The sequence below is a fragment of the Dermacentor variabilis genome, chromosome 6 (assembly GCF_050947875.1).
Source record: "Dermacentor variabilis isolate Ectoservices chromosome 6, ASM5094787v1, whole genome shotgun sequence".
Classification (NCBI taxonomy): Eukaryota; Metazoa; Arthropoda; class Arachnida; order Ixodida; family Ixodidae; genus Dermacentor; species Dermacentor variabilis.
The window spans coordinates 185,936,952-185,953,827 of record NC_134573.1 but is presented as its reverse complement, the minus strand read 5'-3'; the positions used below and the strand labels follow the sequence as shown (position 1 = coordinate 185,953,827).

The following is a 16,876-nucleotide window of genomic DNA, read 5'->3' as shown; positions in this document are numbered from 1 at the left end:
AACGCCCGAAGAAGCGGCTTACCAGTACGGCTTACTGTACTGCCAAGAGAGAACCGATGCATCGCCACCGAGTTGATCTGGAACACCACGCCGAAGCTGCGGCTGAGAAGAGGCGACACAGAGTCGAGGATCCCAAGTTTCGGTCCAGGGAATGCTCGATGTAGCCGAGAAAGCGATCCTGACCTGTGACTGCTCGAAAACTTCCAGCATCAAGCTCGAAGGGGATGCATACACCCGATTCTAACGCGAATTTCTGGGTAGAGTATGGGCACAGCAGCCGCGTCTGTGACCGGCTATCGTTCAACGTCAATCTCTCCAGGTTGGGCTCGGTGCGAAACTTTGAACAGAAGAGCTCTGCCTTGAAAGTGCTTCGCGAAGCCTTCCCCGATGCCACCGACCACGGGGACGGTTGGACGTCGAAGACCGGATCAACATTGATGACTGGTACTGAAGCACTGCACATAATTGTGATGCACATACTTTGGCTTATATGCGTATGCCTTGCTGGGGCTTGTGTGGCTCAATGGCCTGGCTGTGCATGACCTCATAAATACTTGGTGAAACATGGCAAATCTTCGCGACGCTTAGTATGAACATAGTTAAGCCATGCATAACCTTCAAAACTTTGTAACACTTAGTATAAACCTACCCAAGCCACGTATAACTTGACAAGACTTGGCAAAACCTAGCAATGCTTAGCAAAAGCCGGAACTAGCTCCGCTTTGACCCAACCTTGCACTAGTGCAAACTGCCTACATTTTTTTACAATGCTTCTTCCATTACGAATACAGTAAAACCTCGTTAAACCGTACCCGCTTAAACAGTAGTTTCGTTTTAAAAGTAGTAAAGTCAAATCCCCGACTCAGCGGCCATTGAACATAATGTGTTTCGTATCCGCATAAACCGTACCAGCTTACTGCGTACGCATCGGTTAAAACGTAGCGTTTGAACTTTTCGTCACGCAAACACGGCGCTGCGCAGTCTCCATCGGGCGGCCCGGCAGAACAACACGCCTCAGAGATCGGAACAACGGCCTCCAAGCACCCTGTGCGTTTGCGCGTGAAGCCACATGAACATCATTTCGACGCGGTGCCGATGGCGTCGTGCAAGCGAGGACTCGCGTCATTCCGAAGCTTGGATAAAAAAGACGCCGGGTGCTCAGCATAGAAGAAAAATTAGACATCGTCCGTGCTATCGAACGTGACACGAAGAAGTCGGTGCTGACACGCAACAGGGATCTGCTGTTGACTACAGTGTGTGGCATTTGGAATGCGAAGAAGTTGCTCGGCAGCGCTGCTGTGACCACGAAGATATGTCGGCTACGAGGTTAGACTTTTCGCCATCATTGCCTCTGTTGTTGCCGAAGTGTCGACTAGTGACAGTGACGAGGATGACACGGAAAGCGATAGCACGGGCGATTCAGGCCCGACAGTGGCATAAGCTGCGCGTTGCGTCAGCCTCATGAATGCAATTGTCGCGACGACAATAGGGGCGCGATAACGTAACTCTATTCCAAATGAAAATTATTCAAAACTCCGGCACCCGTAATGAAAAAGGCGCCCCCGGGACTTCTGCAGCACTACTGCGCACGTGCACGGTGAATACGTAACGCCAACGAGGAATCTGCCATGCGAGTGTTTGCCGAGAAGAGGGGGCTGGCCGAAAAGCTGGCTCGCAGCTTCAGTAAGTTTGAGGCCGCTGTCATCGGCGTGCTAGGCCGCCGCGGCATGAAACGAAAGTAACGCTTTTGTCGCGCGAAGTGAATAAATACTGCATGTTTTTCCCCCTTTCATCGCACTCTCTCAGAGTTCCGTTTTCGACAGGTAAGTGGGCGATCTCACGCTATTCGGTTAAACAGTACTACCGTTTAGTACGTACCTTTCCCGAGCTCCGGCCAACTACGGTTTAACGAGGTTTCACTGTATATCTAGTGAACTTCTGTTAGGCTGAACTTTAAAAGGGCTCGGCAACTGTTCTTGGACATGCTGACTAAATGCAGTCACTAGGAAATATTGTAAGCCAAGTACCCCTGAACATGCAGTTGGGAGCTCCATTTCTCTCACAATAAGTGCCCACTCTTACTTTTCAAATCACCTTTTGTACAACAGTAAACATAATTATTACTTTGTGAATTGTGTTAAACATCACGACTAAACAAGTGCTTTTGACAAAATTGGAGAATTCTCATAACTGACAAAGTGGTGGTTTCATCCGCTTTGCCAAGAATGAAGCCACTGGACCAATACTATGGCTTCTCAGAGGAGGTTCGTGCCACATGACCTAGTTGCCATTAGTGTGTACTAGACAATGTTGCTATAACGATACAAAAGCCACGCAAAGCATGGTTTTGAGTGCAGTATGGACAACAAAAACGAGGGGAAGTCTATGGGGGCCCGACAGCAGTGGCATTTGATCACCGATAAATCCATGAATACAAACACATCCAAAAAAGCTTTTTGTTGGGTAAGGTTCAGCGGAAGAGGAGATTCATTCCACCCTTTTCGAAAAAGGTGCTGTGAAAATCATTTAGGGTATCCTTCATCAGGCCTTGGAAATTTTTTTTCTTGCACGCTAGTTGTAAAAGACTGGTCAGGGAGCACTCTACTGCAACAATTTTTAATGTCTACTGCTAGCCAAGATGAAAGCAAAGAAATGTAAAGCAGTGGTGTGAGGAGACAAGCCACCTTCTAGTTCTCTCAATCAGGGCCCGCAAATGAAATCCTTTTGACATCGGAGCCAAGGCTCCTTCTTTTGCAATGCCCACAGCCTGCGACCCCCACTTCCTTGTCATTCTTGCTGCACAATGCAATTCCAAGAGCTTCTGCATGCTCGCTCTGCCCTCACAGTCCCTAAGCTGTTTCTAGTGCTGCTGGCTATTGAAGTGCTGTAGGTGGCATGCAACTTCTTTTCACTGCCAGAATGTCTCTTCTGAGAAGAGCACCTGGGCTTTTCAGCTTTTGTAGTGTACATCAGTGCAACATACTCTGCAGACAAGACTGCCACTGCCATGATCCACACATTACAATTGCCTGTTTGCAAGGCCCGAGCCTGGTGAGGGAAACTATAAGATGAACAAATAATCGAAGGTCTAGGTTTTTCACAGCAAGTGTACCATATTAAGTAAAGTATTGTAGGATACTTTGTAGCATGCAATTTGACCACCAGAGAGAGCAAAGTACATTGTGGTTTGTGCACTTGCACCTGCACAAACACAAATTATAGCACAAAAAATGAACTTTATTGGTTATGTGGGAACCTCATTACAAGAGTACTTGTATGGAAGCCAAGGCAGCAGGGCAGAATTCTTTTGCATAATGCGAATTGTAGCATGAACAGAGAAAATGCTCCAGATAAAAGTGACTGATGCAATTGTACAACAGAGACAGGAATGGCTAAAAACAATGGTCAACACAATGTTCTGTCACCAAATTACTGCCAAGCTGACTTGTTATATTCCCCCTAGTAGAACCTATTTCGAGCGCATTTTTCAGTGCACTGGCGAGGCTCCACCAATCCTTATAAATGATAATGACTTTGTTGACTGGGTTACGCAAGCTGACTGCAATCAAGGCCAGAATACTGGCGTTACATTTCTCGGGCTATTGAAAAATAAATAGGAGGACCATTCCCAGCTGCCTCGAGAATGTGCAATTGGATGTGCATTCCCATCATGTCTATTTCCAAGAATGAATGTCTAGGCAGGGCAATTGCATGAAAAAAAAAAATGATGCAAAGTGCCATGGCTGTTCAGAAGCAAATACTCGTGCAAGAACAGCCATTATTAAAAACTCACCCAACGAATTATGCCTGCACGTTGGACCATTACAAAATACAAGTGGGCACAGGATCAAATGTGGTAAGTTCATTTCAAGACAACTGTATGTACAAAAGAGAAGAGTGTTGCTCATCTCAGGCAAAGGTATAACAAAAGGCAGATAAGCAGCTTTTAAATACAGAGTGGTGTGCCACCGGCAGCATGAATGTCGCTGGGCTCTTGCTATGACACACAAAACACTACTTTGCAGAACTCTCGCTACTACACACGTTGAGACGCTTGCCAATGTAACCCGTCTGATGTGTGCCGGCAAGTCGTCTTTGGTAGCCCGAGAAACCTGCACTTGCTCTGCTGTTGTCCTTAGGCCACAAACACAGCTTTGAGTGTCCAAGGCCACGTTGCCGTGCCCAGTTTTACAAAAACAATAAAGACAACTTCCCCTTCAGTAACTTATACACACAAACACTGCTTCCTTCGCTAATGCTTTACATAGCTTCCAATGGCCACTTCACACTCAATCCTTCCTCCACAAGCTGAGTAACACACACATAAAAGGAAAACTGGTAAATGGACAAAACACAAGGTCTCATCACCTCTCACACATGCGTGGTTGTGATGGCAAGGGTATGCAGAACGACTACAAACAAAGCAGCACAGTACTGTTGCCCTGTTCAGGCAAGTCACTGTATTTGATACTGCCTGCCTGCAGAATCCAGCATACAAAAACCAAGGGGTGGCTTGATGGGCCAATGCAGCAACAATGCTCATCTTGATTGTACATTCCTTTCTGATGCAAGCAAACATAATGACAGACAAATGTATCAGTTGGTGAAAAATACAGTAAAGCAAAATTAAACGAACAGAACACTGTTAAGCCAATTGGCACACATACACACACACACACACACACACACACACACACACACACACAAAAGAAAAATGTTTGTCAGCCCTGTTGCAGATTGTTGCACATTATGAAACCAAAGCACGTCACCACAAGCGCTTGTGGCACTTTTTATTTCAAAGATGATTTCTCACAGCTGCTGCCAGTGGCCGACCCCCTGAGGCACCAAAATGAGATGGCAAATGGCTTCACCCTCATCCGCCACACAAAATCTCAACACTGTGCTTCCTCCTTATTGTTTGTGCTCTTGGCCAGTTACACACCAGCTAACAGGAGGAGCCTGACAGTGGTGTGGATGGACCACCCACAACATGTGTCTCTTGGGATTGAGACGGAATGAGCACAGAGGTGCTGAGTGAAGGCCAAAGGAGAAGAAAGAGAGAAAAAAAAGGGGGGGTAGGCAAGGAATAAAGAGGTCTTGTAGCATTGTTAGGAGGTGTCATCATTGCTGAGAACCAGGAGGGAGCTACCGCTTCCTCTACCTGGCGGAGGTCTCGACGCTGTGTCGCCTGAGGTGGAAGTAGTAGTGGAGGTTGTTCCCAGGCTGCTGCTGGCCAATCTTTCAATGTCATCAAGGCTCAAGCCAGCAACAGATTGGGAGAAGTCCTGCGCAGATTTCGGTCAACACATTCAAGACATACCGTCAGCAATCACACACAATCACTCACAAAAGAGGCTGCAATTTTAACCAATCATATTACTTTCAATGTGGGCAGACTGGCCGAACCCACTCAAGCAGACATGACAACAACTTTGTGCAGGGCAGGCTTACACCAGCGTCAGTAATTTGCACAGTTGTCCAAATGCACAAGCAGAACAAGTAGCAGCAACAATGACTAAAAGGTAACAAAAATGCTGCAATGTGTTTGACATTTAATCAAATGAAAGCAACGCCACCCAAAGTGCCTTAAAATATGACCTGGTATGCAAATACAGTGAACCTCATTATAGCAACGTCCCACTTGCCACAAAAATAACTTCAGTAACTTCCGTTATATTGAATATTCCTTACAAGGATACACATTGATATAGGCAAAAAAGGATATGGCATTGAGGTCCATGTGAAAGAAATGCAAGCATGATGCCTCTAACAGGCGAACAAAGGGTCTTCTACAGATTTTAATGTTCTTTGCAAACCCTACTCTCCTCCGTCCTACGTTCAACCTCTCTACGCCAAGGAGTAGTTTCCCTCCATGTTCATCTGTGTGGGTTGACCCAACATGACCTACGTTCACCCCCTCTACAGCGGGGAGTGGTTTCTCTCCATACTCCTCTGTGTGGGTTGACCTGACGAGTCCTTATGGCCCTCTACCAGGGAGCAAGAGAGAATGAGGTTGCCTGGATGGTGGAGGGTATAAGAAAACCAGCGAGCCACCACATGGAGAGACATCTTCTCTGCCCTTGCGTGCAGGAGCATGCACACCAAATGTTTCTTTTGTTTTGGAGCACACTGCTCACCCATAATAATGCATTAAACTTCTGTTATTGTTTTTATCACCTCATCTTCCCTGCCGAAGCCTCTCCGATGGTCAACCTGGTTTGAGGCCCAAGCAGACGCTGTTGAAGGTCACCAAAACCCCATCCTCCTCATAACTGGTGGCAGCCTTAACACCAATTAAGGTACCACGAAGAATAATTGAATTATCCAAAAGTAATTGGTTACCGTATTTACTCGATTGCAATGAGAGTTTTTTAAATAATGTTCGTTGCTTGAACTCGACCTTTGCGTTACATTTGAATATCGGCAAAAATTTCGACTTTAAAACAAATATTCTGAATTCCGCGGTTCCTAATGTTGTGCTGGCGACCTGATAACTTCTATGTCTTGATTCAATTCATAGAAACTTCGACCAAAGTAAAAATATTTTTGTTGGAATCAACGTCATTTTAGCTGTGCTTGTGGCTGGTGTTACAGTGCTTCATTACCCTACGGCCATTTGCGTTTCGACTACATTTATTCGCAATGTTATGGCGACGCAGAGCGTTCGATATGACAGCTGCATCAAGAGACGAGTAATTTTGATGGCTGAGCTGAAAAATTCCACTGCGGCTTGACGTCAACAAGTCGGCGATTCTTGGATGGTGGCACCAATGGGATGCCTTTTGTAAATGCGGGGTTGGTGAGAAGGGCCTTGTAGTGGCCTGGCACTGTCCTCGAATGAAATGGTTGTGCCATCTACCTAATCACACATGAGCTCGATGGCATGGATCACTTGATTCTCAGGCAATCACTTTCAGAAATAGTTTCGCTTTGGTGACACTTGGCTCGTTTCAGCACCAAACCCCTTGAATTCAACAGCGCTCTTCGTACTGATCACAAGCTGGGCACAGTGCCAGAAAAATTTGTAGGGGATGCTTTAGGTGCCAAGTCATGTGAAAGTGAAACTATCTCCCAAAGTGATTGTCCGAAATACCACCCAAGGAAAGCTTGGTATCCTCCTCAGACGATGATGACAAGTTAAGAGAACTCGTTTCTGAATGGATTCCTTAAATAAAGGTACCACTTCTCTTTCTGTTCATCTCGTGTTACAATTGTGGTTTCATATTTTATTTTGCAGACTGAAAATTGACAAAAATTGACTTCGTGTTACAATGTCGATCGTGTTACATTAGAGTAAATACGGTACTTCCATGTTACTTTCCTCCAAACTTTAATTAAAATTACAAAGTTAAAGTAGACTATGTTCGAGCTGCCCTGGCACTTTCAGTGCATCCCTTGCAGCCCTCCACACATTGCTTGGCTTCCCTAACAATTGCTTTTCAAAACTTTTGCTGGTCCCCTTCCCTCGTTTTTGTTGTGAAGACATCAGCAGCAACACTGAGAACTGGCTGGATGTGCGCACTGGAGGGTAGGGCAATGTTTCAACATACAGACACCTTGAGCACAAGGTGCTCTTCTTACTCAGTATCTGCATTCTCTATGAAGCACAGAGCTTCATCGTTGCTGGTACTTAGCAATGATGCTCCCAGCTGAGCAATGAAAAGCTTAAAAAAAAAAAAAGGTTCGTATGCGATTTCCTGGTATTAACCTCCTAAGCAGCTGTCACTATCAAGACATATCAGCACTGCTTTGATTTGTCGGCTAACATCTGGCAAGGCCCTGTTAAAATGGCTTTGCATGTCTGAACATGTGCATCAGCAAGGCTGCTGCATGGCACGATCGCAGGCATTCTACAGATTCTGAAAGCTGTGTTGCCTGTTGAAGCTGGTGTTGTCAATAATGTGACTGGTTACATGTAACTGGTTCCTTGAAAAGTAATTCAATTATAGTGAGTGTTACTGAATACACAAGTAATAAGTTAAAAAACTATGAAAAAAAGTAATTTCTTACAAGTAATTAATTACCAACAAGTCCGGATATAGCCAATATTCTACTCTATATAAAATTACAAGTGAAACGGGCGAATTAGCAGGGAGGTATATGAGCAAAGGTCTAAACACTGTCTAATGCCAGTTGACAAAACTCAGCTTTATGGCAACACAGTTGTGTTATGAGGTGAAGCATATGTAACATGCTTATTCACTTATTCATTCATTCCCTGTATTCCTGTATTTCCCTGTATCCCCACATTCATTCATTTACAGTACCGTACAGGCGCCACAGTGGGAGCATTAAATAAGGGGGCATTACAGGAACAGTTTTTAAGAAGAAGCTTTAGATCATGCTCAACTACGATGCTGCCTATTCAAATACATGTAAAATGCAGAAACGCATTCCTGAGATAACAAGTGGGCCGATTTTAATTAAATTTGCTGCGTCTCAGGGAGAGAGAGTTAAATTCCAGCAACTGTTGGAACCGAAATTTCGATTAAGGGCATGAATAATTTAAATCAAATTTTCTAAAATTTTTAGGTTTAAAAAAAATACATGTACAAAGGTTACATTCCCATTCCGGTGCCGGAAACACAGTTTGCACAAACTGGGATGGACCTTTTGAGCCCATTTCCACTATCTGCTACTGGAAGTAGGGAGACCATAGTTGCGACAGATTACTTCACCTAATATGCAGAAACCAAGGCACATCAGGGCAGCACAGCGGCCGAGTCAACACACTTCCTCGAAAACATCGTCCTGAGGGATGGTGCTCTAGCGGTCATTGTACTCGACAGGGGAACTACGTTCACAGCTGAGCTTCTGCGAAGTGTGTTCACACTCAGTGGCACAGTGCACAGAAGGGCGACCGCCTATCACGCACCCAGCACTGGGCTTACAAGAGCAATGGGCTCCATACACTACCCTCGCAGAAATACTGTGCATGTATGTAGATGTGGAGCACAAATATTGCCCAATGTAACACCTCCTTCCATATACCATATTTACTCAATTCTAATGTTGCCTTGATTGTAACAAGCACTTGCTTTCCGTGAACAAAAAAAACAAAGACAGAAAACAACAGAGACCACTTTCGATTGTAATGAGCACCTGTTAGCCGTGACCGAAAGAATGGAAAAGTCCTTTACAGTACCACACACCTCATTCTTTCATACAGAAATACAACTTTCTCTCACTTGGAAAAACAAAGATTTACTCGCAATGTGCTAAAGTTACGATAAATAAAGTAGCAGTTTCACCCAAAAGGCAAAGCATTGATTGCGATAGCAAATTAGTACACAGCTATACGAAAAGTAATAGTAGTAGTTTTGTCAGACAAATTTAAACATTAGCTTAATAAAAAAAATTAAGAAACATGGATGGTGTCACGTGTGCACAAACGAACATGAACAGGTCTCACTCAATGACCATGGAAACTTTATCAAAATGCTGGGGTGAGGAAGTGTGGTAGCAGGAGCGAGTGAATTGACCTTTGTGTGGGCTCTCTCTTTAACGTGAATTAAGTGACGAAAACACAGGGCAGTACATCCAGATGCGTAGACTGTGCCCATCGCAGGTCGCTTTCAAGATAGCGACCACGTGGCCGCACCATACGCAGCCGCCGCTGGTGTCGAACACTTCTGCCAGTCCCGCACGGAAGTTTTGGGAACTCCGAATGCCCGTGATGCGGCCCGATTTACGTCCGTCTCTGCACACATGATCACTTTCCTTTTAATTGCAGCATCGTGATGAACTCGGCGTGTCTTCGCAGTTGGCACTTCCATGCTGATAGAGCAAATGCAGAAAATGGGAAGACAGACTGTAGACTAACCTAAGCACACATACTACAGCACATGGAGGAAGCTACAGCAGCTTGCCTCAAAGCGCATATGAGGCGGCCATTTTGAAATGCCAACAGCGAGATGGTAATGCAGATTTAGGATCGTACTCAATTCTAACGTGCACGCAATTGGAGTAAATACAGTAATACGGCTTCGACAAGAAGCGATGAGAACGATGCCGTGCAGTTTCCTCCACGATCGAGAAGTGACTGCAATGCTGGACACTATGTTCCCCCTTCTAGCAATTCAAAGACTGATGCTGCATATTTTACAGAGCATGCCGAAGAAGCAAGAGTGTGATGCCTGAAGTTACAATAAGCACCATCAATGCGCTGTCAACCAATCTGGCCAAAGAGTTTGTCTCTGGACTTCGGTTCGCTGCCGAGGCCTCTTGGAGAAACTTCTACGCCGATACTTCAAGCCATACAAGGCTCTACAGCATCTCAGTGATGTCAACTATGAAGTCATTCCAGATAACCCATCCTGTTCAGGGCGCTGTCAGGATCTGCCCAAGACTGTGCACATGGCATGCATGAAGCCCTATTTTTCTGCATGATATGCATACTTTCTGGTTTGCTGGACACTGGATGCTATCTGCCAAACATCAGGACAATGCTCCTTCTAGCGGGAGGCAAATGCCACGTCCCTATCTATGCTAAACTATGCTGACGACAAAGACGACTACCACAAGGGTGCGAACGAGGTGCAAGAGAAGAAGCCAGGACTTAAGCTTCGTTCTAATTATCTTCATTAAATACATCTCACTGCTCTTGTCTACAGCAGGCCACGGCAACACATTCCCGATTTCCCTGTGGCCAAGAAACAATGTGCCCCTTAACAAGCACACGCCAGACACTGCAGGTGAAAGTGTTTGCCTAGGCACAGCGATGGCATTGGTTAGCATTTAGCCTCTGAAACCTGTTTTGAAATTTGCATTTTGTAGCAAGTGGCATAGCACCTCCACCCCTGTATGTATAACCGCAGTAGCCTAACTGCCTGACACACTGCAAACATAAGCCAGGCACAACATAATGTATCATTAAATGTATGTTGTTGCTTTCCTCTGGTCAAGGTGTTACAAGCGTCTGCACCTCTGATCTACTTATGTGTACTGTGCAGTGTGTAGAAAACATTCATTAGCACATTTAGATATCGGCAAAGCTGTATATGCTAAAAAGGACACTTTGCCTAATGGCATCTGAATTCTTCAGTCGCTTGCTTCTGAAACAAATGAATTAGATAAGCTTAGCCTAGCTGCCTGGACAGAGATGGCATCAATTGTTGCAAAATAAAGTGCCCTGTGAGACAGGGTCAACTACTGAATGTACTCTAGAACCCCCACTTTCTTAATGTATTAGCCTTCTTAAGGTACCTCACGCACTTTCCGGGGACTGGCTATGTATTTTTCTATGCATGTTTGTACCTAACCAATTCCCGCCTACCTGGGTCACTGAGTAGTCTATGGTCGAATGGGTAGCGCATTGGGCTGCTGTGCTAAGGGAACACGATTTGAAGCCAACCACCAGGCCACCTGTATGTGGCAATGTGTACATATGTGCCACTCTTCTTTCACGCTGACACGGGTCAATGTAGATGCGGGACTGGGTAGGTATCGCTGTTCAATGAAACCCTTTTGGTGAATTCCAATGGCAGATGCAGAGCACTTCCGGTAGTAGTTTTCCTGCTTTTTGCGGAGAAAGTCTATTATATTGGGAGATTGTGAGCACTTTCCCTATATTTCCTATCCATGAATTGGGAGCAGCCCCACTGCTAGATCCCCTCCACAGAGCAGCGAGCACTCTCTGCTCTGCAAAAATTGATGTGGAGTCTACCGGAAGTCCCTTGGTGTCAGCCCACCCAGAGCCAACGTACTGCTATGGCGCGTGTGCCTGTGAATGCGAATTGCAGTCTCTCTGGAGAAATTAGTGGTGCTTCGCATCATCAACTTGCGCTTTTACTGCTTGCAGGGAGCAATGATTTATTTAGCACAACTTCCGAATCGACCGGCGGCGACTCAAGCGATGGAGAAGCTTAGGAAGCTAGTGTATTCAAGCAAGCTTTTGACATGTTTTGGCTGCCGGCCAAGAGACTGAAAGTAATACGTTTCATTGACGACATCATTCATGAAGAGGTAACAACGGCTCCTTTTCAGAAGTTTGCAATTTTAAGAGCCTTTACTTTTGCTGATGAAATGCAGTTTCAAAGGCACTTCAAGCTGTCTCAATGTGTTGCTACTGAAATAATTGCAGGCTTCACTGCATTTCCGATGTTTCCGACACACAATGACTGAGGACGTGAGAAGCAGACTAACATGTGGTGTGACTTCTATTAGAGTGCAGGAGGCTAAAAAGAAACATTAAACTTCAAAACAGAATGCACACACGAGTTAAAGCTGAAAAGGCCGAAAATGATAAAACACACACACACACACACACACACACACACACACACACACACACACACACACACACACACACACACACACACACACACACACACACACACACACACACACACACACACACACACACACAGGGAATGCTGCATGCCTTCGGAAGCTGATGGGCACTAGCGCCCCCAGATAATTGTTCTGGTGGGAGTGCCTGTGTTTCAATCACAGATTTCAGTCCGTTGCCCTCTGCCATTGCGGAGTACTCTGGCACAGATTTCGTCGACCACTATGAATCTGCCACTGGAATTCACTATTTGACGCAGACATCGAGCACTGGGTATGTGCCCCCCCGTCTGTGCTGGTCGTCCAAGAGAAATACTTTGTCAAAGTACTTCAATGTGTTCAGCAGCAGCAGAGTTATTGGCAATCAAAGGTAGCATATGACCCCATTCGCAGTGTTGCCATTCCTTCTTCAATGCCCTGCACTGCAAAGGCTACAGCTGAGCGGGGTGTGCCCCCAACACTCCACCTGCTGAACGTCACCATCGCGTGCAGTTCAAATTTGATTTTGGATGTCCACGTAGACGCCACTACTTCCAATTTTGGCCCCTATGACGTGCCAGATGAGGTTATACCCGGGGAGCCGCAGGGAGGGCGTTCAGCCAGTGAACTCATCGCGGCACCCCGTAGCAGCTGGCTACGTAGCAGAGCACAGCTACATGCAAGTTTAGTGCGTATGCACAGCATTTGCTTAGGGCATGACAAGGCTCGTGTGCGCTCGTGTTCATAAGCTCCAGTCTAGCATTACTACATGGCGCAGACCGGCTTGGTCCTGCACCAGCTTGACCGACCGGTACTAGCCACATCCAACTTGCAGATTTTGAAGCGCTATAAATAGCTCAAAACAAAGCGAAGTCTGCCAAGGATTCCGACAAGGAGCAGCCAGGAATGGGAGTGCTCTTTGGCCTGACTAAGTTTTGCATGGTTTGAGGCTAGTTGAATGTTCAAAACTAGTCAAAATTAACCAGATTTAATGGCTACGCCACCGAAAAGCAGGGTGGCCTGCTCACGCCACAGCCGTGTGTGAGCAGCCGATAGTAGGCTTATTCCAGAAGTACGTAATTCTTATCGAAATTCGAAAACAAGCTTTTGCTTACTTCAGCCTGTTTATAAACTGCACCAATAAAATAAACCCAGTAACATGAGCAAGAAGCGCACTGGTCCAAACAACCTTCTTGATTGATGTCAGCTATTGGCCGACAGCAGCCGTGTATGAGAACCTGCTATATTATGAAATAGAGCAGCCTGAAGAGAGCAAAAAGCAGGCTTCTGATAAAGAGTGTTTGAGAAAAATATGACCTTGTGCTATGCTGACGAGCTCCACAGGCCGCGCACGACTGCAAAATTGACCGAGATGGTCACAGCAGCATATATCCATGGACTATGTTTTTTCGCCAAACCAGAGGGGTGGTTCCGGACCCCTTTCAGTGACCTTCTTCGATGATGACTTAGGTCACTGTGTATGTGTCATTAGGTTATGTCCACTTCTCAATGAACGTCTTTGACGCCAACTTGGGTAAATAGGTATGTGCCAGTTGGAATGTGGCACCCTACGATGACAAAAAGGATTACTTAAATGTCTCCGTTTTTTGGCATAACTGAACCCACATCACAAGGGTTGCTCAAGGACAGCAACCCGATGCTCTAGAAGGCTGCACCACAAATGCAACGTGCCACTTTTTAATGAACGTCTCACACCAATGCTTTAGTGAGCTGCGTCATGAATGCACTGGGTATGTGCTGCTCTTTGGTGAACCCTTCAGCAACTTGGGTCACTGAGTATATACCCCTGGGTGTGCGGCAAGTGGGGAACAATTCTAAGCGTTCACAGCCGCTGCGCCACACTTTGTCTTGGAGGCCACATGCAGACTTCTTGGCAGAGTCCCTAGATGTGGCAGCACGTTCAGAAAGAAGCACTAGTGAGGAGCATGGTTGCCGCATAACACATATATAAGCATTGGCACCCCTAGAGGGCGTCCAGTGTTCTTAGGGAAGCGCGAAAAAGGAATTCTTTGCAGTAAACACCTATACATAACTTGTTTTAATGAGGGCAACACGGTGTGTCACTATATTGATTCATGGCTAGATGAATTACCGTCAACAGTCATCGTGGCATGGTTTCTGGAAATTTTTTTGTGCCTCACCAATATATGTTGAATCACACACTGAAACGTTCATTCTATGTAAACAAAGTATTCAGGAAATGGTTTCTGAACATGCAAAGTACAAAAACAGAAAATGCACAATTTCTTCCAGGCAAGATGACAGGAATAATGCACGTACCTTTTTATATTCTTCTAACACTTTCTCGGCATCCTCATGGGAGAATTGGGACAGCAGAAATTTTCGCATTTGGTCCCACACGACTGCGGCGTTGTCGGCGGCCTTGAGAACAAATAGGTGCAGCCTGTTCCCTTCCACAATGTTGTAGTCCCCCAGAGATAGGCTATCTGCAGAGTCGAATGTCATCAAATTCATGAACTTCAATGAGTCTCGCTTAAGGTACGCTTCAGCAACACCGACAAGTTATACCGTTGCTTGCGTACGCCATTGCCGAGAAATAAATGCAGTTGCGAGGGCATCACCTACACTGCACTGCTTGCCATAATGTGACAAACCATCCAAACACAACCACGACAGATATAAAGGTCGGCATAGCAGGGCCAAAGCAGTCCTGACAAAGGTGCGTTATCCAGAAAACGAACGAGCAAGTACTGCCGACCCGTGGGCAGCAGCGGATCACACTACTGGCTTTTTTTGGATTAAACACGTCTCAATCTGGGGCAGCACGGCAACTTTTGATTAGGTTAGGTCATAGAGAACAGGCAAGTGCATTAGCTTAACATAATGCGCACGCGCACAAATACACATCACACATACCTGAGAGTGTCTTGCCTCTGAACACTAGGCGCTGCTGGTCTACAGGAATTTGCAGTTGTTGGGCAACAAGGTGTTTCACAGCGCTGATGGAAGAACTGGCAGATACCTGCACAAATATATTTTCTTGAAACACTCTACACCTTAACGAATGGTGCTCTACTAGCACAAGCTCCAAAGGCAGCAAATGGTTTCAAAAGACGGGAAGAACAAATCAAGTGCAACGCAGCTGATGACGCTACCGGGAACCTAACCGCAGCACGGTAGCTGCTGACGTAGACGCTTGGGTTCACATCGAATATATCAATCTACCAGAAGTAAATAAAACAGAACGATGCATGTTACAAGAGGATCGTGTCCAGACGCAGAAATGTAAGAAGAATAGTAAATTATTACGTACCCCACTTACCTCTATTGTGCATTCTTCACCCTGAAGAATTTTCACCGATATAAACATATTGTCTCTACTGCTTGTGCGTGCTTGAGACCTTTTTATTATGCCCTACTGCCCTATCATGACCGCGTCGCTGGTTCGAGCGTCACAGGTACGAATTTTGGGGCAAAGTTCGACTTGAACCCCTCCGGTCTACGAACACAGAGCAAACGAAGCATAGGCCTAACTCAAGTGAACGCGGAAGGATACACGCGATGCGGTAAAACTCATAACTTAATAATTTTATAAGTACAGTAATCAAATTAAACGTAAATAATTCAACTGTAATGTAAATATTATTCTTTAATTCACGCTTCTTTACGAACTTGCGTATGATTGTAATATGGAGACTATTTTCTATCGCGCTACACACTTTTAGAGGCGCTAAAGCGCTTCCAGCTGTGCGGCCCTCTAGTGAAAAAACTAGCGCTGTAAAAAAACTAGCAAAATTGCCGCTTTCAGCAGTTACACTTTCTGACTTTCATTTTTTTCAAAGCTTATTGATTACTTGTTTTATTCACAATAATTTATATTTTCTTTATATTTGAATGAGCCGAAACCGAAATTGTTTTGCAGGCTGTCGCAGTCGGTTTAAAGCGTAGTGTCGTTCCGCTAAAGCTCCGCTGCTCAAGCTGTTTGCAAATTGTTGTGGCTCGCAGTAGGTTACGAGAAATTCGGTCTTATTGTGGAGGTAAAAACGCAACGCAAATGCCATAACATGCAAAGAAGAAACGATTAAGAAACTGACAAACTATCGTGCAAAAGATGAAAGAAAGAAGGAGAAAAAAAAAACAGACATTACGAGAAATGAACAATGAACATATAAGGTCACATTTCATGGGAGATATATGCTGTAACAAGTGTCGCCATAGGCGGAGAGTTATTTTTCCGGGGGGGGGGATTCTGTGGCCCGACCAGCCTTCCGAACCCCGTAATATATATATATATATATATATATATATATATATATATATATATATATATATATATATATATCTATACATAAGAAGCTAACAACCACTGACACCAAGGACAACATAGGGGAAATTACTTGTGCTTAATAAATGAAATAAAGAAACCTTAAATTAATGGAAATGAAAGTGGATGAAAAAACAACTCGCTGCAGGTGGGTAACGATCCCACAAGAAAAGTAACCTTCGCACCGCATCGAAAGAGTGCGCGCTTCAATAGTGCCCCTCGGTTAACCCCCTGTCCCCCCCTCTCTCTCTCTGTCTATATATATATATATATATATATATATATATATATATATATATATAT

The 16,876-nt window shown here is 45.1% G+C and overlaps 1 protein-coding gene across 2 annotated transcripts; it reads right to left on the bottom strand.

The window, feature by feature from the left end:
- Positions 1-3,216: 3,216 nt before the first annotated feature.
- On the bottom strand, positions 3,217-15,939 carry LOC142585943 (ubiquitin-like protein 4A). 2 transcript variants are annotated; one of them, XM_075697066.1, is made up of 4 exons: positions 15,563-15,939; positions 15,166-15,271; positions 14,569-14,735; positions 3,217-5,285 (listed from the first exon to the last, which is right to left on the bottom strand). In XM_075697066.1, the coding sequence occupies exons 1-4, from the start codon at positions 15,617-15,619 to the stop codon at positions 5,109-5,111; spliced, it is 507 nt and encodes a 168-aa protein (XP_075553181.1). In that variant the 5' UTR covers positions 15,620-15,939; the 3' UTR covers positions 3,217-5,108. The 2 variants fall into 2 exon arrangements, with proteins under 2 accessions (XP_075553181.1, XP_075553183.1); XM_075697068.1 differs by having other exon boundaries at positions 15,572-15,934.
- Between the last annotated feature and the right edge of the window lie 937 nt (positions 15,940-16,876).